Genomic DNA, 26,826 nt, shown 5'->3' with positions numbered 1-26,826 from the left:
GTTTTAGTTATATTACTTGGGCCGAACTCTGTCTCGTTAATTCTCTCGTGAAATAATAATCGCGATAATAATCGGAAACACCGTGCATACATTTTTTTCGTATTAAGTCAAAACTTATTAGAGAAGTCGGATGTGACATCACTTTCTTTTCTTCCGGAAAAGAACAGAACGCAACATGCACACAGAACGGAGCGATGTCGTAAATTGCACAAGAATACGATCGAGACGACGACGACGACAACGACGACGACAACGACGACGATTTCGGCGAGGTAATTCCCCGGCATCACCGGAATACATTTTATCGTCGGCTCGCGCGAGTGCCAAACTCTTTTTCCTCCCCTTAGTTACTCGCGAGGCGGTAAATTTCCGTCTGGTGATTAAGCGTTCTCCCGGAGGCTTAAGCGAAATCGCTCTTCGTCTCCGTTAACATCGAAACCCTCTCAAGACACTGTATGTGTCGCGCGGTGTGTGCAGCTGTAAGTGATAAAATTATTTCGACCTCCGAGTCTCAAATAGAGTAAATCGGTGTGTCCGGGACACACACCGCGCGACGACGACGAAGAGGCGCGACTACGTCGCGCGGGGAGTAACGAGAACGAAACGCGCGGAGACGCGATTAAGACGAGAATTATGTCCACGCGGGACAGGAAACCACGTATCACACAATGAAACGGATAAAGAGACTTCGGAGAGGAATCGCAATTAATTCGCGCGAAATAGCGCGAAGAGATACACTTTTCAGCGCGCGTGTCATCTCGCGCGCGAGAAATAAAAGATCCGATCGTTCGCGTTTCAGGAAGAAGACGCATCTTTGCGCGCAAAACGTTGTTAAATACACGTCGGGGTCGCGCGAAATAAACGAGCCTGGTGATAAAATTATTTAGTCCGCGGCTTAAAGTAATCTAAATTACGGCGTACCGCGTGCGGTGCATAGACGTCGCCGTGCGTGCGGCGAAAAACGCGCGCGTGCGGCCAACCGAGGAGGAGGAAGCGCCGACGGGACAAACGGCACCGCGGGATAAAATTATTTCAACCGCGGATTAAACGCGGGGTGGAATCGCGAGCTATGCCGTTAGCGGCATATACAACGGTGTTGCGCGGGCGCGCGAACGGAAGAAAAATGTCGTCGAGAGGTAGCGGCCGCGAAATAAACGGCCCAAGTGCCAGCTATACGCCGCGGTCGGAGGAGGACGCGCGCGACCAAGAAGAGGAGGGTGGGCAGAGAAGCCGATAAATAACCTCTGGTTTATTAGCGAGATACGCCGCGGGGCTGGGGAAAGAGCGGTTAAATTAGCGAGAATATTAGCACACATTTGCGCCGCCCGCGCGCGCATCCGGAATAACGCGCGCGCGCGCGCTCGCGCGAACATTAGTTTGCGATGCAAATGTAACAACGGCTTCGCGCGGATTATAATTCGCGAACAAGAAGATGAAATTATTCGGCGATTCCTAAGAAGGATAATTTATTGACGATCTCTCTTTGTTTTTGTTGTTTTCGCCAAGTATTTATTCGATTTAGTGTTTATTTTAGTGAGGTTTTTTTTTCATCAATCTTAGAAGTTCATTTTCCCCATCTTTGCGGCTCGTTTATCTCTTCCCGTATTCGAAACTAATCGCTTGCACATTCTCGCGAGTAGTTTCTTCCCTACACTGTGTGTGATACTACCGTGTATACGATTTTCAGTCGCGAGTTAGATGCGGAAGCACGCGTGTATGCGTGAGACGTGCGGAGGGTAACACACAGTAACAAGCTGGCAACGGTTCTAACTACTGTCCGGGCTGATATATGTGACGGAAAATTGTGGACGAAGGGAGGGAGAGAGAACGAGAAAGCGCCCAGAGGGATCCGGCCACCGCGATCCGGCGCGCTTGCACGTGGACGCGTTTCCTCCGCTATTTTATTTACGAATTATTTCATTTGTCCAGCGTATTCTAATTAGAGCGGCTATTTCTAAGCCGCCGTTCTCATCGTCGTCGTCGTCGTCGTCGTTGACGCCGTCGTAAGCGGCCCCTTCCCTTCTCACAATGCGGCGCGAGGCGCGGGGGCAATGGCCACGCTCTAATTGCATTACGGAAACATGAGTTTCCCCCGGCGAAATATATCACGAAACTTATCGCGCCGCGAAGAAATTGCCGTGAGCTCGCATGCACTTCTCGGGCGCAAGTGCAAGCCTCGCAAGCTCCGGGGGCTACGCCTACGCGTTCCCCCTTATATACCTGCCCACCCACGCAAATCGTACATCACGACGCGCGCTTTCGTCCCGCTTCTTTGCAAAAACGCGAGTGGTGTTCGCCTCTTCCCCGTGGTTTTCTTTTCTCTTTTTTTTTCTTCTCCTCCCCGGTTAAACGAAGTTCGAGCGAGAAAGATCGAGCGCTCGGTCGTTTCGAACTTGCCGGTAAAAGTGAAACGGATCGAGGATTGAGGAAGATTGCACCGTGAAGAATGTCACGCGATTCGAATTTACTGCCGCGTCCCGATAAACAGAACGTGAAAATATTTCTTTTTGCGCATCGCAATTATTAAATTTCGGAAAAGAGTATACGTTCCTCAGTAATCTTGTCACTCTTTCGGAACATCAAAAGCGGCGCGTGCACACATCCGTCGCAGAAATATCTCACCGACTGTTAATTAATTAAAACTTTTAATTGCACAATAAAATTGCACAGAGAGATACATTTTCTAACGAAATTTCGACAGAAACAGTTTCGCGCTCTGAACAAAATACAAGACACAAAACAACAAATTCTCGTCGAAAACCCACCGGGCGCCGGTTTTCCGATCGTGACGACGCAATTAGCGCCGTTCGCGCGACGAAGCGACTCCGTAATTATCGTAGCGTGGGCGCCGCGCGCTGAGAACGACGATAGAAATAAATATAAACGACCCGGCGATGCGAACTGGCTGAGATGCACCGCGACGTCAACCGCGCGTGATTCGCTCTACCGGTAGGTCCTCCTTAAACTTGATTTGTGCTCAATTACCGCAATCCTCTTTCTCTCTCCGTCTTCTCGCGTTCTTCTCGCTCTCGCTTGCTGGTAAAAGCCGGCGCAAAACGTCGCGACGATTTTATTTATACGCGTCGCAAGCTATCCGCGTCTCCGCGGCGTCACGGCGCGCAACGAGTAGAGAAAAATGAGAATGAAAAAAATAAAAAAAAAACGCGCGCGTTCTTTGCGCGCGGATGTATCAAAGAACCAGTCGCGCAATTTGTTTCGCATTTTATATCCGCCGAGAACGAAGAATCTCGCGCATCCCCTTCTGCGTGTACACGCGCGCCCGATTCATCCCCCTTCGTGGAAACGACGGGTACGACCTGGATTATTTCGATCTTCGCTCCTGCTAAAGTTAGCCGAAGAGATTACCGCGGCGCGACACGATTTCATCTAGCCAGAAAAGAGAGAAAGGGCGGTGTTCTACACTACCGTAAGTAGAACAGGGTGAGCGAAAGAGAGAAGAAGCGGATTGTGACGCGACACTACTACGTCGCTTAAATATCACGGTAAACAAGGTCCGTTGTAATTCGGATGCCGGCGCAGGTGCCACGCGGAAACATCTATCAAGATGGGACGAGATTGGGGGCGCGAGATACACCGGCCCGTGTTTCCCCGGCAAAGAGAAAGGGCGGAAGGAAAGAGAGACAAGGGCGGGAGAGTGGATCTCAACTCGAAGAAAACAGAAGGAGAAGGGTGGAAGATTTCCGCGGGACAGAAAGGACTAAAGCTTTCACGCGTTACGGCTCTCTCTTTCTCTTTCTCTCTCCGTGCCGTCTTAACCCTTTCCAGCTAATACCGGATCGCAGGGAATTAACGGCCGCGACGACGATCGTGTCCTCGGAAACCTCTCGCCAAAGTAACGCGCGGTCGGCTGTCTGTAATAATTCACCAGCCTCCGGAGGGTGACATCCGTGTGAAAATATTGTCTCGGGACTTTATCGAGAAACTATTGTTATCGCGAAACTTTTGGAATATCAGAAAAAGCGTGTGTAAATAATCACAATCGATACTCTCGGTATTGATTGGATACCACTTTTATCTCGACGCTGATTGAACGTTTCTCGAGAATGTGTTTCTCGATTCATGTCGTACAAATCAAGAGGCGCGGTAGTGCTTCTTATATGCGAAATTCATGCGATTGAGAAGTGAAGAGATTTTCATAGAGCAATATCACAGTACTCGTTAACACACAGAGAAACGGAACAAAGCATGAGACGGTCTTACAAACCATATATAACACACGTATGAGAGGTGTCAGAAATAACGCATGAAAATCACACTCGAAAAATAGAAAAAGAGAGAAGTGGAAAACTAACACGTGACTTTAAAAACGTGTTGTTTTCCCACTCCTTCCTCTTACTATTTTTTGAGTGTAATTTTCATGTGTCATTTCTGACATCTCTCACATGTGTATTATATGGTTTGTAAGACGTATATAAGCTGTCATCGCGGTGACAAATTTTTAACGTGTACACTGACACAACACGTTAAAATAAAAATAATAATAGCGTGCGCGTAGCGCGCACCTGTGTTGTGCTAGTAGAATAAAAAAAAAAAGTATTTCTCGCAAAAGCGCCATCTTCAATTTCTATATCTAACGAATCATTAATTTATAATGGAATGTAATTTTGTACATTCTAATGTTTTGGTTAATGAGATTCTCTCTCTCCAAAATAACGCGCAATTACTGTACAAGTTTATTAAAAAACAAAAAAAAACACACACACACACACAATTACAGTCACGGGAGAGAAAGGTAGAATTATGAGAAAATTATTAAAACATACACATGCGCGCTACATCATGTGCGCGCGTCATATGTCTATGATTTTATTTATATCTCGTAGAGATAGCGAATCGCGGAAAATTAAACGCAAGATATATACCTGCTTCGCCGTGTAATAATTTCGCCAGCGCCGGAAATATCGCGGTATTTGCCTTATCGAGAAACGAAGTATCATCGTGTTACGCAAGCGAAGAATCCACGATTTGCGTGGAGAGAATAACATGATTTTATTACAGTAAAATAAAGTAACGGGGGGACTCTCTTCTCTCTTTCCGTGCATCTGGAATAATTAACTTGGATGTTGTTGCGCAAGTGGAAGATTGTGACGGCAAAATTCCGTCTCGAGAGTAACAGATATACACGTGCTTGTGTGAATGTATTATTATTACGCGTAATTGCTGTGTGTGCGATAATTCGTTAATTGCTTGTCCATTACAGATATATGTGTACACGCGTGTGATATCATTTCGCGAACTACGTTACAGGATCCGTAAACTGCGTACGTCAAAGTAAGACCGTAAAGTGTGTTATCTCTCTCCGCGCGCTTGTTTCTCTTTTTCGACTTGTCGTCGCATTTAATCGCAACGTTCTACGCGAACGTTTCGTAATCGGCGTTCCGCGCCTTCTTCGTATTCGCCGAGATATCCGCGAACTGACAAGCGATTCGCGGGACGTAAAATACGCGTTGCGAGCCGTTAACGTAATCGCTGGCACGGTGTACTCTTATCGGTCCGCACCTGCGGACTATACAACGACGTCTTTACGAAATATCGTCTCGAAAGTCATCGTCGGAAAGTCAACAGTTTCCAAACTGCAGCTAATCGATTGTTTTGCAAAAATTAAACGTGCAACAAAAATAAAAACCAAATCGCGATGGATGTATCAGATATCAATAGCAAAGGATTTTAGTGTCGCAATATACAAAGTGTACACTGCAAAAAAAAAAAATAAAAAATATAACAGGCAATGAAAAACAGACACAAAGATAGAAATCTCGGAACCAGATACCTTCCATAACTGAACAAAAACGACCGGGAGGGGGGCAAAGATTGTCAGGAAAGTGTAGCGCGCGACTGACGGCCTAGATACGAAAATCGTAAAGCCGCGCTATACGTAACTATGTTATAGTTACCGGCACGGCACTTCGCGCTGAGATTAAAGGTGCATAAAACGAACGACGGCGGCGGCGGCGGCATAAACGCTTTACAAGCTCTTCGCCTTCGCAGTCGGGGAGAAACGGCGCGTAGCGAGATATTATTTTAAACGTTACGCGTAGCGCGCGCTATATCGTCGCCGCGTATATACGCGCCGGTCGACATTGTTAAGATGCGTTTGTGCTACGCGAGAGCACACACGAGATGGCCGGAGCGCGATGTAATATACAAGGAAAGGTAATTGAGAGCAAACGAACTAGTTCGCTCGGGTCGGCGGTGCTGCTCTCCGCGTCGTAAATCTACAGAAGAGCCTGACGCAAATTGGTTCTTCGAAAGCAAATGTTAATTCTTCCGAGCTGCGAGCTTTTAACTACAAAAAAAAAAAAAAAAAAAAAAATAAGATATAAATTTCGGAATGTGAGATGGCAAAAGATCCCGAGAACGTGATACCCCGTTCGAGATTGCTACCGCGCGTTCGCCGTTCTGTGTACGGCGCGAAACGCACGCTTTGCGCGAATGTAGGCCGCGTGAGAGAGCGAAGGAAAACAAGAACCGCCGCGCGCGAAACACGCCAGATATTGGAGGCACGCGGAATTTTTCGCGGCGCGCGGTCTAATCTAATAAATGTTTTCATAGACCGTAAAGAGGCTTTTTAGTGCGTTCGTGTAGATTCAACCGCGATAAAACAGACCGAAGTCGAAGGCATTTGCGCTCGGATGCGAAGCGGGAGTGAATTGTACGCGCGGGAAAGTGCGCGGGATTACGTCGTAAAGTTTTACGTAAGTAAGCCGCCGATATTTCCAATGATGCGGTCGAGAAACGCAAAATGTTTCCGATTACGTCCCGAGAACGATCTGGAATAAATTTCCTGTTATCGAACAAAAAAAAAACGTCGAAATGATCTCTTCTCGTTGTTAAACTTCGTCTGTTAAATGCAACGTGGAATTTAGTGCCTTTTACTTTCTTAATAACGGCGGTTGGTTTTACAACCCACTCGAGAGCTCACGCATAGCGCGACTCGCGCGTTTATTTTTTCGCGCAGTATATTTCTCCGAGTTTTTCAATCTCACTCGGTTATGAAACTCGGTTAGATAATACAATCCCATTTCGATTTTTTGTGTTTCTACAACAGATCGCGTTAATGATCGCGCGTAGCGTAATCAACTGTTCATTTTCGCGATATTAAATATCAACGGCGAGAAAGAAATTGCTTATGTGTATATACTTTCTGTAAAAATTGCAGTTATTATACCGTTATTATTACTCCGGTTCATTCTCTCTCTCTCTCTCCCTTTATACAGAAGTAATCTGCAAAATTTTATAAACGCGGAAATGTTTCTCTCTTCCGTTCGAAATATTTGCGCGACGACCGTTGCGACGCGACGAGCAAAACCGCGAATAATATATCGATGACGCACAAAGCGTCCAAACTCGAATTGAAAATTAAAGCGCTACGTGAAATCCGCCTCCCTCTCCCGCGTTGCAATCGAAGCTTCCTTGAGGTCACGGTATAAAACACACGAATTACGACACGATTGCGAAATTCAGCACGACCGCTCGCTGACACGCATATACGCCGCCTACCTCCGGCGTTTGTGCTCGCGTGATTGGCGCGCTGAAATAATCAGCTCGTTGCAACGTCAACGTTGCGCGATCGCAACGGACCCCAAACGCACGCCTCGTTCCGTTTGATATACGGGCGTAATTTCAGGGTGTCTGGAATTCGCATATGACACGTGCGACGTGCCGTATGATTCGACGCCCGTCCGACGCTCTCTCGTGCCCGACGATCTAGAAAAAGTTAGCTCGCTTGGCACGCATGCGACGCGCGCGCGCGCACAGCTTTTCGATCGGGAAGACCCGATCACGGGAGATAAATTTGTTTACACTCGCGAGAACACGCAAGAGAGTCGGGGCGCACACCCTATAAAATTTCAGATTATCGCAGTTCCCGCTGACAAATGTTTAGAGCGAGAAACTATGCGCTTTTTCCTCATAGTTTTCAACAATTTAGTTTTATTCCCGACGCGTATTTCAGACTTATCTTGCTTCTTGCGCGAGAAGATGTGCAAAGAGATTAAAACTAGCAAAAAAAAAAAACAAAAAACGTTACTTTTGATCAACGTTTTCGACGCGATGTTTTTTTTTTTTTTTTTGGTGCGAGATATAAGATAATCTGCAATTTTATTCGCGCCTCCGTAATGCGATAATTGACGCGGTGAAAATGAATTTCGCGCGAGATGTGTAAGTAAGATCCCTATCCCTAAAAAAAAAAACAGAACAACATGCTGCTTTACTCACCAGTTGTTGACTTGCAGAATCGTCAACCCCGTGTCCTGTGCCAGCTGTTTCTTTTGGTCTTCCGATGGGTACGGATGCTGCAAGCAAAAAAAGAAAAAATCCGCTCCATTAGCGATGAAATTGAGCGTGAACGATCTCTCGCGTACTTAAGTATTAACGATTGCCGTAACGCGAGTCAAAAACTCAAGCACCAATTAGCGAGAGACTACGGAGATGAGAGATCGCGATTATTAAATACTAGCCCTGGCGGAACGGTTTACCGTCGAGCGCAACAATTAGCGGACATAAAACGCGGGGATTGAAAAAAAAAAAAAAAAAAAAATTTTCTCTCTCTCTGACCGTTCGCATCGCCGTTTCACGTCTCGCCGACGAACGCGCGTGGCGAGCTTTCAAACAATTTATCGAGTGATTTATCGCGCACCAAGGTAAGTACACAGAGAGAGAGAGAGAGGAAGAGAGCGCGCAGTGCGCGCGGACTTTTATCTACGCGACGATCCAACGTATTACGGGCGCAGCGTCGTCTGGACGCACCTGCGAAATATTATTTATTGCTGGCCAACAACAACAATAAAAACAAAAAACAACGAAAACGCACGAAGAAGGGGTGGAGGAATGAGACGGCGATGTAGTAAAAAGTTCTCTTGTATATGTTACGCGCGTACGAGCGATCACATTTTATCGCGCGGTCGCATCGGCGCAGATGCGCTCGCGAAAAAGATCTGCTATCCGCGACACTGCACACCGCCGCTCGCGTATTCTCTTTCGTGAAAAAGAAACTTCACGAGAAAGAAAGAGAAAAAGAGAGAGAGAGAGAGAGAGAGAGAGAGAGGAAGAGAGCACCAAAGAAATACGAGCCGATATCGACAGGGGAGAGATCGACGAAAAACGAGGTGCAATGTGATCAACTCGTGATCACAAAGTTGCGCGCGTGGCACTTGGATTGTTTTCATTTTATTTAATTAGCGTGTGTTTTTCATGTATAGCTTAGAGTGTTGTGTGGAAGGATATTTGACTCTCTCTTTGACAAAATAGTGTTTACACAAACTCGCTAATTCGAAACAAAAACATTCAGGAGAAACATTACGATGTAAATCAGATCGCATTGTTTTGCGTTGGACGGAAAACTCTGACCTGAAGAAACTTTTATGTAGTTTGCGGAATAAAGTTCTGTTGTCCCGCGTTGTTACTTGCCAAACAGGTGAACAAGTTCGGATAGAGGAATTACACGTTCACTGGATACTTCATCGATCTTGTCGCGCGGGAGCGTATAAATTCAAGCGGCATTCTAGATGCTCATCCGGAGAAGTTACTGCGCGCATTAATATCACGCTCACAACAGGAGCCCAATCTTTCCGATGCGATTACGTATTCAACCCCGTGCCAAGCCGCTAAAAGATCTACGACACGCGCTCGATGTCGCGCACCTGCGCGTTATACGTCAAATCCAATATCTTTGTTCGCACGTGACATTAACCTTTGCGAGCAGCAAAGATCCAAAAACGTATTCCCCTTGTTGAACGTCATCGGTCTCCGCGTTAAATAATTCATCGCTTCTTGTTGAAATCACAATGAAATTGTTGACACATACGGTTCGTCATAATCAGCGCGCAAAATTAATTAAAACGGAAAAAGAAAAAAATACAAACAGCGTGTGCTCTTAAAATCTTTCTCGCAATCTTTAATAAGCGTGTCTCTCGACGAGCACTGAGGAAAAAAAAAAAGTGTACACGCGATGCGGCGAAAAGCACCGCACCGGCCCTCAATTACATTACACCTAGCGAGACGTATTAATTCTGCGGGCGTGTTGGGAGTAACATCTCAATTTTAATCTCGCATTAACCGCAATTATGAAATTAGACGCACGTAATCGTCACAAGTAAATAGTCCGCCGACAGTTGCGTTCCCAGCGGAGACGTTCCGTCCGAAGACGATCTATCCACGACACGCGATAGACGTATCAGGTAATTTTCTCAATGTAAGTTAGGAAGAGCGAATTATTCAGCTTGCTTTAAAAAAATAATCTACAATCAAGAAAGCACCGTTGTACATAAAGACAAATCATTCTTTCTCTTTCTCTTTCTCTCTCTCTCTCTCTCTCATTACGAGTCGACGTAATTTTACGATACGCGTTAAGTTCGACGTAAACTCGCAGCGTTATAACTGCGCTTGGTCTGCGCCAGCAAGCTGTGTAACGAAAAGATCCGGCTGCGCATAAAAGCCCGCGGCTGCACCGCAAGCGGGCGAACCGCATCATATTTTTACATAATTAGCACGTGGCGCCCGCGGTATTGCGTTTCCCCGCTTTCTTCTCCTCCTCCTCCTCAATCCTTCGATCGTTACTTTTTGCCAAAGCCTGCGGTATTTTTGGAAACCGCGCCGCAGCACGCAGATCATCCCCCGGTGCGTCCCCCTGCCGCCCCTTTCTCGACGACCGACGCTGTATCATGTTTCTTGGAGGCGAGCCACGGGGTATACATACATCAGAAGCGTGGCTCCGACCATCCACCCTCTTCCCCCCCCCTCCCCCGTCAGTGCACCCTATTGTACGCCGGTGTATATCCGATCCGAGCGATTCTTATCCTAATTAAATCGGTCGAGCGCATTGTCTGGGCGTAGAGTTTCCATCGGATCTCCGCGGATATCTAACGCCGCGTATAAAGCCACGTCGAGAGGAGGATTGAGACGATCGCGCGCGCGCGGACGGACGGGCCTCACGGGAGAACCGATCCAGCCGCGGATCGATGCGCGCTAAATTGCAGATATTCGACGCGATCGACACGCGCGCCTCGACTGCGGAATATATATCGGCGACAGGCCGATTGGCACCAAGGTATGCGGGCTTCACTCGATTATCGAGATTCGAATCGACCATGTCTATCGGTTAATTTCCCCTTACGTATAACGGAACACGCGGGTGATGAAAAGTCGGACGTGTTCCGCGCGGGGACTCGCGTCAGCGTGTATCGGAGTGTAACGCAAGCGAGCGAATACACACGCGCGCGCATAATTCTTGACGCTGAGAGAGACTCGCACACGAATATATTTAACGATTAAGTGTACGTTTAACGACAACGATGACGTGTGTGTGTGTGTGTGTTGCGTTTATTTGAGTAAAAATCGTTAAATTTGCGGAACAAACGTAATGTAATAACGATCGCCTGTCCGTGACACTTCGTCGCGACGCACACACGTCGATCAATGATGTATGAGCAACGAATTATGGAAATAAGCGATATATTCGGTGAAGCGATACCGCAGTTTCCCTTTACGGTTCCGGCTTCTCCGAGGAGATAAGTTGCCCGTGGGTTCGTTGGTGTATGCATAAAACAATCAAGATAATTGTCGAAGCTACGTGGGGGACTGGCTGGCTGCCTTCCACCCTACGCGCGATTCGAGATAGTTGCTGGAAGCGAAGGAGAAAGCGGGGGCCCGAGGGAGGGAGATGGAAAGCAGGAGCTATCCAATTACATTGAAAACAATAGTCTTAAGTGCTCGTGGCGGTCCGTTCTGGCGGGCTACCTCCCCTGACTCCGCGCCGCGATGCTTTTCCACGAGGGTTTCCCGTTCCCTTCCGGGGGAACTGCGCGCGTTACGCCCGTGACGACGCGTACGTTTGATTCCGAAAAAAAAAAAAAAAAAAAAAAAAAATAAAGAAGAAGACACCGTCTGCGGAATACTGCATGAGATGGCATACTTTCCGACCGTTTCTTGGATGCTCTCCATTGCATCGCGCTGTAATTTCCAAATGTGAGACCACTTATTATATTACCTTATCGCTTTTTAAACATCTCGGAAAATAATGCGTCAGCGAGAGACAGCTTGCGTTTACTTTTATTTAAAATTAAAGACAATGTAAAAAAAAAAGAAAAAATAATAATCAAAAATACCGAAACACAACCTGCTCGTTAAGTGCTCGATTTCATCTCTTCATCGAATACAAATCCGGGAGGACACGGAGGAAGAGAACGGGAGAAAAGGCGGAAGCGACGAGAATGAAAACGTGTCGCGCGACGGCAAGAGCCGACGGCACGGACTCGGTGGCCAAACAAGCGATAAAATGAAAATGAGCGGTAAAAAGACAATATGAAAACCATTTAGGTTCTCCCGAGGGCTGGGGTAGGAACGAGCCAGGCGGAAGCGGGGCTAAGTGTGTAAATGAGTCCGTAGTTTAGCCCGATTGCCTCTAGACGACCCCTTTCCGCGGCGCGCTAACCTCATCCACCGGCCCGCCACCCTGATAGCAGTTACCGACGGTAGCTGAAATAACCGTAGTCTTCCTGAGGAGCAAACTGCTCCCTAAGACAATTCTCGAGACAATGAGATCGTTCGTAGCCCGAATTCAAATCAGTACAAATAGACGATGGATTAAATGTCTGTATTAGATGCGGGACCATTTCCCGAATTGATAGCCAAACCCCCGACGCGCCCCATCTTCGGAATTATTCAATTACGCCGCGCTAGATTGAATAATGCATTCGAGCTTATCAATATAACGTGAAACATAACCGTAACCCACTTACTCTTATTGTTTACAAAAAAAAAACCAGACTGTACCAAATTGATACATGTTTTTTAATTGTATGTAAATTCTCGCTATCGTAATCAGATCAATTTGCATAAACAATCGGAGCGTCTCTCGCGTTTCGTCCCTCGTCCCGGTGCTATCCGCACATTGCTCGACGATCTCGCAATGTTCCCGCGAGCGTGACAATTTGCTGGCGCATCGGTTCGACGACGGGAACCGCGCGCGTGCTGCGTCAGGCCATCGATGCCAGAACGGGTGGATGGATGCAGCACGTTGGTTGCTGCTCTTCCCTGGTCTCGTGTCTCTTCGTGTCCTTCGTCGTTCCGGGATGTTACCCCATCCCGCGGTAACCCTGAGCGCTATCTCGCTCACTCTCTCTCTTTCTCTCTCTCTCTCTCTCTCCCTTTCGGTGCCGAATGACACGTCGATGACGACCGCTGCTGACTCCGACTAACGAGCGGGGCGTTGGGGGCGTGGGAGCCACCAGAGATCGCGCCTCGTCATCACGCGTCTGGGTTTCCCCTCTTCCGCCTCGCGTCCGGAGAATTCATGTCGGAGGATGAGGTCGCGGAGCACGGCGAGGTCACTACGGGTGGCTAACACCGGCTCCACGTCACCCGATCATCGACCGATCGTGCGGATCGAGCCGAGCGTCTGAGCGGAGAAGGGGGTCGGATCGACGTGGGATCTCCTTCGTGACCGGCTGATAAACGGAAGGTGAACGCGCTGAAATAAATGACGGTGGTCGCGATGCGGATTTGTCTTTGTCGGGAATCGCGGAAGGAGGGGAGGGAATTTAAAGCCACCTCAAATGAGAAACGCGGCGAGAGCGCGGAAAGCCCTGATTCCCCGGCATTTGATGTTCGAAGTGGGGACGTCTCCGCGTCGTCTCCCGCGCGATGACTTTACGTCTAATTACGAGTGAAAGGTAGGAGACCGAACCAATTGTCACGAGTTGAGTCGGGATTGCCTCGGCCGCGGGTCGAATTGATGGGAGAGAAAGCGAGCTCTCCTCTATTTGGCGATGTGAAAATGAGGAGGAGGAAATGGCGGATGAGCGAGGGAAAGAGCCGGTCGGATATAAAATAGACGACGTCAGCGCGCGTCAGTCAGCCGTAATACCTTCATTCCGTTTGTCTCTCCCTCTCCGCATCGACAGAGGCCAGAGGGTAGGTATATATATACGTAAGATATTTCCATGAGCGGATGTAACTTCGTTATCGCCTCGGAGGTTATTCAATTTTGGCGTTAAAATCCTCTAATGTGCGCCCGTTATTGCTTCGAGGGAATACGACGATCGCGCGCGCGCGGAGGTGGTAATGGCGCTTGTCGCGCGTCGCAAAAAACTTCAACGTCTCTTTAAGACGACAGGATAATCTGATAACTCTCCGCGGCCGATTGACAGGATAGCCAAAAACAAAAAAACAAAAAAAAAAAAAATAGTCCGTAATTGGTTGATAAAAACAAAAAAAAAAAAACCAAAACATTTTATCGCTCGCGCACTTTCATTGTCGGCCAAGTACGGCTTTATGTTATATAATAATAGACGCGTGTCAAAACAATATTTTTCCGCGCTTATTTTATTTCGTTCCGCGTGTGTTGTGACAGATTTGTGCGTTTATACGTAATGCGTTTTAAACACAATATTGCGCGATAAATATCAATACGACTACTTAGCGTCGTGTTAAATTTTTGTTTCTTCTCTGACGTGGACGGGGAGGATCGATCTTCACCGCGAACCACGGTCGTATTGAAATTTCTGCGACAATGTAAACGGAAACTTGTAGATTTGAATAGAGATTTGTAAAACGTCACGTTTTTAACGGATCGGGAGAAGAGATAGGGGGAACCAGTTCGACGTCGCTAGAATGCGATTAAGATCGACTTTGCGTCCGAGATCTCTCTCGCGTGATGGACTATTCCTGGAGAGACACAATCGCTTTTCATTCTTTTGTGTGTAATTACAAACGAAAACACAATGGAATGTACGGAGGTATATGCGTGTGGACGCGCGCCCGTAGCAATACACGCCACTCTCTCTCTCTCTCTCGGAACGATATCAGATAAGCCGTGCCCAAAGATGGTATGCCGACTCGCAGCGGTGGACTCTCGCCGGCAATGAGAACTCGACAAACGTGGAGTTCCATCTGCCAGATAGACATCGCGCTTCGTCATCGCGACGGAGTCTCGCGCGTTCGATATGCAGTCGCGTCCCTCGGATTCGCTCGACTAACGACCGTAACGTTCACTTCCGCATTGCTCTTGCAAAAGTACGAGTCTTTGAAAACAAAAAAAAAAAAAAACGTTAAAACATATTAAGCAAGCAGCGAAAGATACTTATTAAGCGCGGATTTATGTGCAAATAAACCAGCGAAAATAAACAGAATCTCTAAAGAACTCGTGCGCGATACTCTCTTTTTTTTTTTTTTTTGCAACTCGTAAATAAACGTGACTCGGTGACGCGCAATAAATATTGCACTTGAAATGTGGGTCCGATACAAAGTGCCAAAAATATCGACAACAAGCAGAAATCCGATGCCATCGAGCGTGGTATTTTTCATGCCGATCATCGATACGAGGCTTCAAGGACTGCCCCGAAGGCGCTTTGCTCTCTCGCAAAGCGTCGCGTCGCGTCCTCGGCACAGTCCATGGACGATTCCGCTGGTCGTTCTCTGGAAATCGATGCTGACGAGCGAATTGGTACGGCGACCTGCGGGGCGTGGTCGAGCCGGGTCTCTGTGACACGGCCACCTCAATCACCGTACGACGCCCAAACCTGTCATTATCACGCGACCCCGTCTACCATGGGGTCTACGCGCGTACGCACGCAGACAAACGCGACCAAAGCGTGTTGGTGGATACGTGAGAGCGTGCGCTAAGTTCCGATCAAACTGCATGATCCAGCGGATCACAAGGAACACACGTCAAGGGCGGCCCGAAGGGAGTGCAGACTCGTTGATCACCACCTTGTCGCAGTGTGTAACGCGGACACACCCCCGTCATTGTGTCCTTCGAGGTAGCGCCGGAGGAGGAAGGACGTGGAGAATTTCTTCCTTTGCAGGAAGGTTCAATCGTCCGCAGGTCCGACGACCATTGACCCGGGCTAGTGACCCAACTTTGTCTCCCAATTTCATTGATTAGGCTTCGTGACGTCGTGAGCTGCTCGCGACCCCACGAACTTGACTGATTGGACCGTGCTAATGAAACGGCTGGTTGGTAACCTCGACTTAATCTCACGTGTGTGAGATGGCAGGCTTTTATCTTAGACAATCAGACACGGTTAACCTGTAATTGTGTAGTCAGAACCTCGATGTAAAAATAAATTCGCATTTTTTTCTGTTTTGGTTTTGTTTTTTTTTTAAGAATTTCTTTTGCTATTTCCTTTTTTCGGTTTACTACCCTCTTTCCTCTTGTACATGTTTAAATCGTAAGGTATATAATTGTCACAAAGAAAGATGCTCCACATAATTGAAGCGAAAGCAAACAACCATCCGAAGTAGTTGCAGATATTTTCATCGGTTCGTAAATTAGCAAGATCATGAATATCTTCGACGCTCTTCTTCCGAAGCGCTATTCCCAACACAACCACTGGTATTATTATTATCTTCTCCCCCCTCTTTCCCCGTCGCTTTGCAGTCAATGTTTGAAGACCGTATCGAATTCTCATCGTTAATGAGAGGCGGGCGGAATTATTGACAAGAATCCAGCTTGCTCCAGCTATCCCACCCTTTCGCCCACCTCCCGCCCGACGTGCCGCACGTCAATCGGTACCAAACGCGCCTCGTGACTTGTGGGAATCGGGATAATTATAACGTTTCCGCCAAGTCTAGATACGGGGAAAGGAAGGGCGGGCGTAATGGTGGAACCTCCTCCTCTTCCTAGGGGCCCCTCGGGCGGCAATTCTACGCTCACGCTCGCGCCGCTACCCGACAATCATCCCCAGTCAGTCTTTCAGTCAGTTCCGTTGCTATTTAATTATCCATTTAAAGCGTGTAATTTTCTCCTACGCGGCACCGATTCTACTCGTGCCGGTCATCTGCCGGCAAAGGACAACGAGAACGATGATGACGTCGAGCGAAGGTCTGGGGAACGACTTTTGTTTGCGATACGCGATGAAAGTGTAGAACATTTTTTTCGAGTTTTCGTCCCGCGTGTTGTTCATTTTTCACAAACACATACTTACATTATATCAAAAAAAAAAAAAAAAAAAAAAAAAAATTATTCTCTTATTCTTTTTTAAATTTGTTATACAATTATATATAAAAAAAAAAAATGGCAATCGCGATTGACGATGGCAAGATCGTGTCGCACGTGTCATTCAAATTTACTGCGGCAAAAATTGCTTTTGCTCGTTTACGACGAAGGAAAGTTGAATTTTTCTGTTGCAGAAAAGCGTGGGAGTGGATCGCACGTATATGTCGGTGCTGTCGGGACACGAATGGCCGTCCTCGTCGTTACCGGTATCGGTAACAAGGATACGCCTCGTATGGAGGGCCATTTCGTTTCAAGGTTTACTGTCGAGGCTGCGGGTTCGACGCGGAATCGAAGTTGGAGCGAAACGAGGATTAGAATCGCAAAGATACTTTTTCTTTTTCCTACAAGTAAGACATTTTAGCGATGTACCGATGCGCTCGAACGATCCCAATTTAGACGCTTGTATACAAACTCGCGTAACGTAATCGCAATTATATTATCGATTTAAAATTAAAATAAACGCAATCTAACCCTCCGAATTTATCGATATAAAAAAAAATGTGTAAATTTACGTCCGACACTATATTATCGCGCGCGTACGTAAAGTCTCGTAAGATACGAAGCTCCAAAGCTTGTTGTCCGCAACAAAAGCACGAAGATGATGAAATTGCGTTCACTCAGCCAGAAGAAATAACGCGGCACGTGAAGCGTCACGAAATCCACCCTCTGTCATTCGAAGCGGGAGCCACACGCATAGCTTCCGGGGAACTACACGCTTCCAGCGTCGTCTTCCTTTCTCACCCCTTCCTCCCTCTCCCTAAACCTCCTGCGCGCAGGGCGTATAAGCGAAATAGCTGTTAGGTGATATTGGGATACGGCGTGTTGCGGAGGGCATCGATACATATATTTCTCCTCGTCGTTCCTACCCATTCGGGAACGTAGGTGGCTGTATGCCACTCTCGGAAACCCGTATATATATAGGTGGAAGGGTGGAAGAGAGGCGACCCTTCCGCGTTTAGTGTCAATTTATTCGGGATTCCCGAGATTCCCGAGGCTTTGCCGCGCGCGATCAGCCCCGCCCGTTTGCATAATATTGTATTTATTTCGTCTTGTAACCTCGTACAACGCGCGCCTCTCGTCCCGCATTGTCGTCCTCCGCCACCCCCTCATCCCCAATCTCCTCGCGTCCAAGTCTCGTAAGTCGTTGTACACGCGCGGATAGCGAAAAAGAGGAGGGGACTTCGTTTAGTTCCCCGGCTTTCGCTGGGAATGGCGTCATATAAGCGAAGCCCGAAATAGTCTATACGGGTTACAAGAAAATCCGACGACGGTTGCCCTCTCTTCCCACTGACACTTTCTTTTGCATCTTTCCTTCCTCAATGTCTGCCCCGTTTCGTAACGGCACCCTCCTGTGCGGCGCGCGTTCGTGACACACTATTTAGACGGCGTGTATATCAACTTCGGCAAATCTCTTTCACACACTTACGTAATCGCAAACTTACACGAGAAACGTGTAAGCGTAAAAGTGTATGTTCGTGCGTAATAGTATGTTTATTACAAATCGCGCGGCGGCACGAACGAATTCAATCTCTGTGATAGAACGTGCAATTTTCGTCGATTCGATCGTTGATTAGTGTTATGTAACGTATCTCGTGTCCGGAGAACATTAACTTATTTAATTGCAACGTTGTGCGGCAGAAGCGGAATGTACTTGAGGAGAGAGACACCTACGAGGCGATGTAAATATAACCGGTCGGGACAACCGGCCCGGAATTATTGAAAGCGAGGCAATAGAGCGCCGCGATAAAGAAAAGGCGGGGGTGGATGGGGGGGAAGGGGAGGAGGGAGCAGGGCGGCCGTTATCGCTGCTCGTTTCATGAATAAGCACGCAACATCCGTATCCACAGCGTGAGGAGCGGCCAAGTTCGATAAGGCGAAACGCCAAAGTAGACTGGCGTGTTATCGGTCGGCGTGCTGCATTAATTTAAATACTTAGCGTACCGTTCCGCGCGCGAGTCGCACATTGTAAACTGTCTCTGTATTTTTGTAGAAAAATATATCTTGACAAACAATCTATTTTGCTTGCTAATCTTGAATAATTTCGTCTCCACGAGCAAACAATTCTAATTAACAGCACAGGTGTAATGTGCCGTAAAGAAAAAAACAAAATAAAATTATCGCACGAGCACAGTTTTGTCTATAACTTCTTATCGTGGCCAATCTCGTGGTCAAACATTTTTTCCGTGAGACGCGTGTGGAGCGAGCGGAATTATGCAAATCGCACGCACACGTCGTTAATGATCGGTATCGCGAACAACGCGATGGAAGGCGCAAAGCGCGACCACAAGAGACTATAGTAGAAAAATTATTTTACAGGCGCACAAGAGCGATCGACACTCCTGTATATTTATTTTCTTCTGAAAGACAAAAAGAGCGTGAAGAACAAAACATTTTTGCGTATCATTACGGGATAATAACTCAAATTTGTTTCAAACAAAAAGGAAAAATGAATAAACGGTGGTTGTACGCAAATATTCGCGCGCGATGAAATTATATTCGTCGAAGTATAATCTTTCGCGCGCGATCAACCGACCGGTCGATTATTTTATATCGAAAAGTGTCAAAAGTATTCGCCGCGATATCGAGAATTACAATCCAAAAATGTTATTAACAGCTGCTCGGGGCACGCATTGATTTAACGAAATTTTCTTTATATATATCTCGCGAGGTAAATCACTTCTCTCCCCGTCGGGCGTAAAAGCACCCGCGCGGTTCGACATTCGCAATCATAAAATACAATATTCATAATGAGGCCGTCAGTCAGAGAGGTGCGGACGAATTGACGGAGGTTGCTGCACGGACGAATGGCCGATTGCAGCGCGAAGGGAGGTAGCGGCGCGGGGTAGGGAAGGCGAGGGGTGGTTGACGGTGGTGGCGGGCAGCGACGGTGTCGACGGCGGTGGCGAGATGGTGGTGCCGGTGGCGGCGGTGATGGTGGCGGTGGTGCATCGATAACCCGCGCGTCGAAGAGTTTGAGTGATTGACGCGATCGGATGGAACAGATCGTGATGCACGCGGAGAAAAGTGTTGACCGCTCGTTCCGGGCGAACATACGTATGGCAGCCGAGCCATTGACAGGTGCATAACGCTTTCAAACAAATAGGAACAAATTCCCCTCTCTCTTTCTCTGTTTCGCGCACATATCAAAATGCATTTTTAAAGCTTACCGGTGTACGGCAATAAATATCAACAAACGAGTACCCCCTAGGCTATAAATAAAATCTATGTATTTTTAAAATCTTTTTTGTTCTGTTTTTTTTGTTTTTTTTTTGTTTTTTTTGTTAGTTTTTTTGTTTTTTTTTTTCATGCACGTAGACACAACGCCCGTTGGACATTTCGGAGGTATTTCGCCATCACAGGTAAGTCCGACGTATTTCGTCGCTGCGCATTTCGCCAGGCGTCCATTTCCGAATGTGCAGAACTTTTTTCCGCGATACGTTCGCGACTGACGCGATATTTGCGCAGCGCGGAATTTTTCAAAAAAAAAAAAGAAAAAAATGGTAAAAATGGGAAAAACGAAAAATAGGGTGAAAAAAAAAAAAAAAACATGCCCGACGCTTTTCCACGTCGCAACAGAATGAAAGCACTAAACGCGCGATAGCCAGTAACAACGCGAACGCGTGTACCCATTATGGCGTAATATCGATAATAAACTTTTTCGTCGCGCTCGCGGAAGAGACAGCGACGAGTATATTTTTATGCGTGTTGAATTATCGACGATTCGCACCGGCACTCGATGAACGCGATTGTGATCGCCGCAAAAACGTGACAATATATTTGAACAAACTCTTTCTCTGGTAAATAAGCATTATCTGTGCAAAGAATAAAATAATATAAAAAATGCGTATCTCTGTAAAAAAAAATTACATTCTCACTGTAACAAAGAAATTAATCTTAATTACGATCGAGCTGTGTATTATTTATTTATGTATGCAAAACAGAAAGAGACAGAGAGAAAGAAAGAGAGAGAGAGAGATAGGGGTTTAACAAACTTTTATAACTATTTTTCCAAGCACGCTGCGGCGTTTAATCAAAACGCGACATCTTATCGGCAATCTCGAGAGTGGCCGTCATCAATGGCAACGTACGTCAGCTTCGGCCGTGACAAATGGTAACTTCCGGCCGAGTCGAACCGCGATAAACAAAGTCGTACGCGTTCTGCGCCTGGGCTTGGACAATTGATCCATCAGGCTGAGCGTAAGCCGCAACGTTGCACCTGTGCATCGTATACAGCGCGGCCGGCCGATGCCGGTGGATGCCGAACGGCGGTGGAGTCTGCTTGGACAGGTGATTGTCAGTGCTTCAGGCGGCGCCTGAAGAGATCTTCATAGACCATCGTCCGCGCGAAGTCATCAAAATTGCGAATCGCGAACAAGTCGAAGTCGGGATTGAAATCCCGATAGCGCGCATCACGTACAAACTAGGGAATACGAGTCGGGAAAAGCAATTTTGCAGTATATGAACGAGAAATAAATATCGTTATCAGTATTCGCGCGAGAACTTTTTTATCGCTGCGAAGTGCTTTCAAAGGTTTTGCAATGCGATGCGCGTTACATCACGTCAATATATCGGTTGAAATTGCTCGATATACCGGGTTTTTAGACGGGATTAAAACAAAGTGAAAAACAAATGAGTCGATAACAACGGTAATCAGTACTCGATAGCAATACAGCCGTAGTTGATGCAAAACTCCACTCCGTTAGTGGAGCGCGCGTGTTTACCTACACGTTTGATGGCAAGAACGGGGAGGGGAGGGGGGAGGCCCGATTTTATACTGCGTGCAACGTCAAACCGTTTCCGGCGGTTGCAGCGCATCGCGGCCGGCATAAAAATGACAGCTCATTGGATTTTACGAACCGGCCCCACGGCGGCACCGCATCGCACCGGCGGCGGCGTATCGGCCGCGATACAAACAGCCCGTTGCGCCGGTGATTTTCATCGCGGTAATAATGCGTTTATATCGGCATATTCCCGCGCGCCCCCCCTCCCGCTCTTACCGCCCTATTCCGCGCTCGAACAACCGAGCGCGCGCGCCGTGTTCACGCCCTTTTATCGTTAACGTGCGGAATACTTTTTTTTTTTTTTTTTTTACGCAGAATAAATTAACTTTACTCAATCAAGAGCAGATTTTCGCAGCGCGAGAAACGTATTTCACAAACCGGCTATTTCAGCCGACCGCTAAGTATCGAAATTTATATATTGCGCCCAATATATATACGTTGTATTCAGATATATATATATATATACAACGGATATATATCGTGATATCGCGCGGATATATTGGACACGCCATACATTCCCATTTCGCGATTAAACATCCAAATATTTTAATATACAGGCGATCAATTATATTGAAGCGCGTAACGGCATAAAAAAAAAAAAAAAAAACCTGCGAACGGAAGATACACGCTAATTTAAACGCAAATTAAAATAACGTATGTACGTGTCATTGCGCAAATTATTTACAAGATACACGTTGCTTGAAAAAAAAAAAAAAAACAAAAAAAAAAGAACAGCTTTCAAACACTCGTCGAGCACTTTCCGCGTGTGCATGAATTATTTTGCGGCAACAAATGTCAGATGTTTCTTTAATCGCATCGTGATGGCGTGATGCGCGGCAAGTGCGCGGCGATACAACATCTATATTACTCTAATTGCTACGTGAGCGAGTTATCTCTCATCGGGAAGTCGACACCGAGAATTAAAAGAGTATTATTCGGATCCTTAATTATTGTCATTCTGCGAAGCGAGATGTTTCTAGAAACATTACGCCGCGATGCAAATAATTACAAGGTGCTTGCTCTAAGGCGCCGCGGGACGCTACAGTTCTCGATCGATCATTCTCTGCCCGTGGCATCATCGTTGCTCGAGCGCGATCGCGCGATAACAGACGAGAGAAAGGAGACATCCGTGAAATCAAGATAAACTCTCTCTCGCACAGTTCCCCTCCCTCCTTCCACCTCCCTGCATCTATTAGTCATATCGTTTTGCAGGCAGCGACAACTTTCGCGAAGGAATTAAATTTCCTGACGCAATCTCGAGTAATAGAAAATTAAACTTCGTTGCTTTTCGAATCGAATTACGTCTCGAGCGGATTAAAACCCGTTAAGAGACACTGTTTCCTCACGTTGTCAGAGATTCGACGTCTCGCGCGCGCGCGAAAACGAAATGTGCGCGCGTAAATTCACCTACGAGGTCATTCACCTCTCGTTTCGTCCGATGGAATAAATTATGAACTGCGCCGCAGCACCGTAGGTTTTCGTGTTATATACGCTCTGCGTTCATTCGCACGCGATCGATCGCGGCTGGAGAAAGAGAAAGAGAGAGAGAGAGAGAGAGAGAGGAGAGAGGAGAGAGAGAGAGAGAGAGTCTCGTCGCCGTTCCATCCGGCGAGGAGGAACAAAGGATTGCGAGAATGGACAAGAAGAAGAAGCTATCGCAAAAGGAAGTCGATTATTTCACGGGCTCACTCTCGCCGCGGTCAATTAAGTTCGTGAAATTTCGCCGCGGGAACAACGGATTCGTCGTTGCGGCGCCATCGAGTGTCTCCTGAGCGTCTCCGTCCTCACGCATCGCGCGCGCGGCATCGTGGGCGATTTCAGGGAGGCAAAAAGAGAAGATCCCGCTGACGGCGTCATTATCGTTATTTAATATCCCGGTCATTAGCGCGTCCCGCCACTCCGGAGTGTTGTTTATGTACTCATCCGGACTCTCTCTCGCAGAAAGAGAGAAAGAGTCTCGGCCGCGTCGTTCCCGCGCGTTTTTGCATCGGCGAATATATGAGGGAGGGAGCGCTTTGAAGTCTTTACACACATCGAACATTTGCGCGGAGTTAATGGGAGTGACGCAAAGCCTGCGCCCATGCGATGAGTTAATTACTGTCGGGCTGCATGTTCGCTCGCGATCGTCTCGCGCGGAAAAGTTATTATTGTATCAACCGGTACCGATTACTCGCTACGAAACGCGCGCGCGAGAAGAAGCGATCGAGGAATCCGCGCGGCGCCGCTCTCACAAAGGATTCGGGGGGGGAGGGGGAAAAAGTACGAGCGCGCGGTCTGCAGCGGCTACAAAGTAGAGAATCGAGACGGACGCCAGTCGTTGGCGCGGCAAATACAAAACGCCGATAGGCAAAAAGTATTAAACGAAACGGCGAAGCGCAGGATGAGCGCTGCAAATAAAAATAGCAGCGAACGCAAGTCACAGTCGGATAATAACTTCCGCGTAATTGTCGATGGTTCGGCGTCGAGTATAATAAGCTGACGTTTTTACGATCGAGATAAAGAGATTTATAAAAAGAAACGCAAACAACGTTTCGACTTTTTTTTTTTTTTTTTTTTTTTTTTTATTCGCTCCCTGACAAATGGTTATCAACAAAGCAACGAGCCGGTGATACAGCCATTTTCAATTCTCAGCGCGGTGGTTTATCGCAACGCGAGCAATAAACCACCGCGATTACAGACGCTTTCAAGGACCAAGCAGCAGGTGCATAATGCAATGGAAACACGCGTATGAGCATAATTTCGATATGAGTGCAATAATAAAGTGGGTTAATTAAAGCCGCGGGGGAAAACGATGTAACGAATGCGAGGAGAATTGAAAAAAAAAAAAAAAAGTTTCAAAGTTTCCATCGAACCAATCGAGAGAGCGCGCGTGCGTTTGAACGAGCGAGTAATGATTCAGCGCGTGTCGCAACCGGAACATTAATAGGTAGCGGAGATAATGAGCGTATAATGAAGAGTGAACATTGCGCAACCATTAACCAGATGTGCGTGCCGACGATCGAATTTGTGCGCTAGGTTATTATATATTTATACACACAAATATTGTGCGCTCTCGTCGCGGTTTTAGTTTTCTCGAAACTAATTTTAGAAATTTAAATGCGCGCGCGAATTTCTTCTCCCAGAGAGTAACCATAAATTGATAGAGGAGAATGCAAAAGTTTATGGCAAATATTTCTTCATCAAAACGTCCCATAAATAAGAACGCCTCGGGGGACGTAAAGGCCAATCTCGATTTCGCGAAACGCACAACGCGGACGGAATATATTAACCGCGGAGAATGAAGCGGCTTACCAATATGGCTGGTTATGCAAACAAGACGGACAGAACGGCGGTAGACAGAATCGCGCGGCGCGTCGCGTTACCATTATTTATCTGCCTCTGCGAGGCCGGAAGGATGGTACACAACGTAACGCGTATCCTTCGGCCAACAAAGACCCCCACGCAGAAATTTGCATGGCATCGCGCGCGTGCGTTTTACGCGTACGTATATACACGTTCATGTACGTGTACATACGTAAGGGTACGTACGCGTACGTGTACACAAACTATTTCGCGCGCGCTATGCGTTGCGCGACGTGCCGGTTGATGAAGATCAGAGTCAAGACGCGTGACTTAAGACTTAGGAGACTCTCTCGGCGCGAGAATCGTGAGAATCCCGCCAGACACGGAAACCACATAGGTGTCGCGGCTCGGAACATCCTGCCCGACGATAGATTAGCATCTCACACAGCTGGTGGTCCGCCAAGCACAAACGATAGTCCACATCGTATGTGTGCGCGTTCGCTTTTTTTGGCCGCGAGAAACTACGCGGTGAAATATATATATAACGGGATATCTGTGAAATAAAGACCTTGTGTCCCGAAAGTTGATGTTAACGGAATAATGTCTCGTTACGCGTCGAAGTTCGAGCGTGTCGGAGTACAACTTTGGATAATTTATCACATGACGTATCCGAGCGAGATAAGAGAATTAAAAATATTACACGTTATTTTTCTCTGAATGTGCTCTCTCTCACACACACACAGACTCCGGTTATTGTATTATCCGTTATGTTTTATTCCGGGAATAATCCCTTTCGCGCAACACGTTCACGCGGTATCGAGAAAAGACAGAAGGGAGCGTTGTACATTCGCGCGCCACCGAGCGTATTTAGGTCATTCTCCGTGCCACGCTAAGCGCAGTAATTCAGCCGCGTGCTGAAAGCCCACGGAGACACGAGCAGCAAGCGCGAGCCCCGGTACGCCGCGCCGGTGATCTAAGATACTCCGGTTGCCGCATCCACCTCAATTTATAGACGCGCACCTGGATAAAGAATTATGTAGGAAGCAGGTGTTCGTTAATGGGACTCGCGTTTATTTGCCCCCGTCTCGTGGCCGAAATGAATTGACGCACCTACACACACGCTCCAACCACGTAACGTTTTCGCGCAAATGTAAACGTATGTTCGCATCGTCTGACGTAATTTTACGTAATGGGCGGTTGATAAAAAATAAAAAAATAAAAACAAAAAAAAAAACAACATGAAGGACGCGCCTCACTTATCCTCTTAACGATTGCACTGCGATTACCTCGACGAACAACCGCTCATCGGGATCGATCGGTTTGCTCGGTAATTGGTAACTTCGTTGCCGGGAATCAAACGCGAAATAAAGGCAATGAAGTACGGAGAACAGAGGAGGCGGACGCCAGGCGAAGGTGGACCAGTGAGAGAGGCCAGGGAACGAGAGGTCGTGCGAGCGGGTCTGCGCTCCGGCCAGTCTCTACGGCAATTACCGCTGGCACGGCCTCCTCGTGCATGCTCGTGCACACTCGACCCCGAAGCGCAGCGAAACTGCATCTCGCGCTTCGCCATCGTGAGCCGCATCCTCGGCGCGCTCGACTTTTTTTTGCGCTCGTTTTTTGCGAACAACAAAAATCGAGAAACAATTTTCGTTTTAGACGGATCGACTAGAAAATTTCCAACTTTTTTGTTTTTTAACAATTTATCAATTGCATCGAAACAATTTGCGACAATGTCGCTCGTTTTTT

The 26,826-nt window shown here is 47.2% G+C and overlaps 1 protein-coding gene across 1 annotated transcript in view; it reads right to left on the bottom strand.

Annotated features, from left to right (window-relative positions):
• Window positions 1-8,234: 8,234 nt before the first annotated feature.
• The window catches only part of LOC109857154 (homeobox protein homothorax), a 298,008-nt gene continuing 279,416 nt past the window's right edge, over window positions 8,235-26,826 (bottom strand). Inside the window, exon 11 of the mRNA XM_020433208.1 lies at window positions 8,235-8,315. Within this exon, the coding sequence (XP_020288797.1) occupies window positions 8,235-8,315 (81 nt within the window). The remainder of the gene's footprint in view (window positions 8,316-26,826) is intronic.

Source organism: Pseudomyrmex gracilis, unplaced genomic scaffold (assembly GCF_002006095.1).
Source record: "Pseudomyrmex gracilis isolate BER0280 unplaced genomic scaffold, ASM200609v1 scaffold_148, whole genome shotgun sequence".
Taxonomy (NCBI): Eukaryota; Metazoa; Arthropoda; class Insecta; order Hymenoptera; family Formicidae; genus Pseudomyrmex; species Pseudomyrmex gracilis.
Note: the sequence above shows the minus strand (reverse complement) of the source record. Positions and strands in the feature narration are given on the sequence as shown.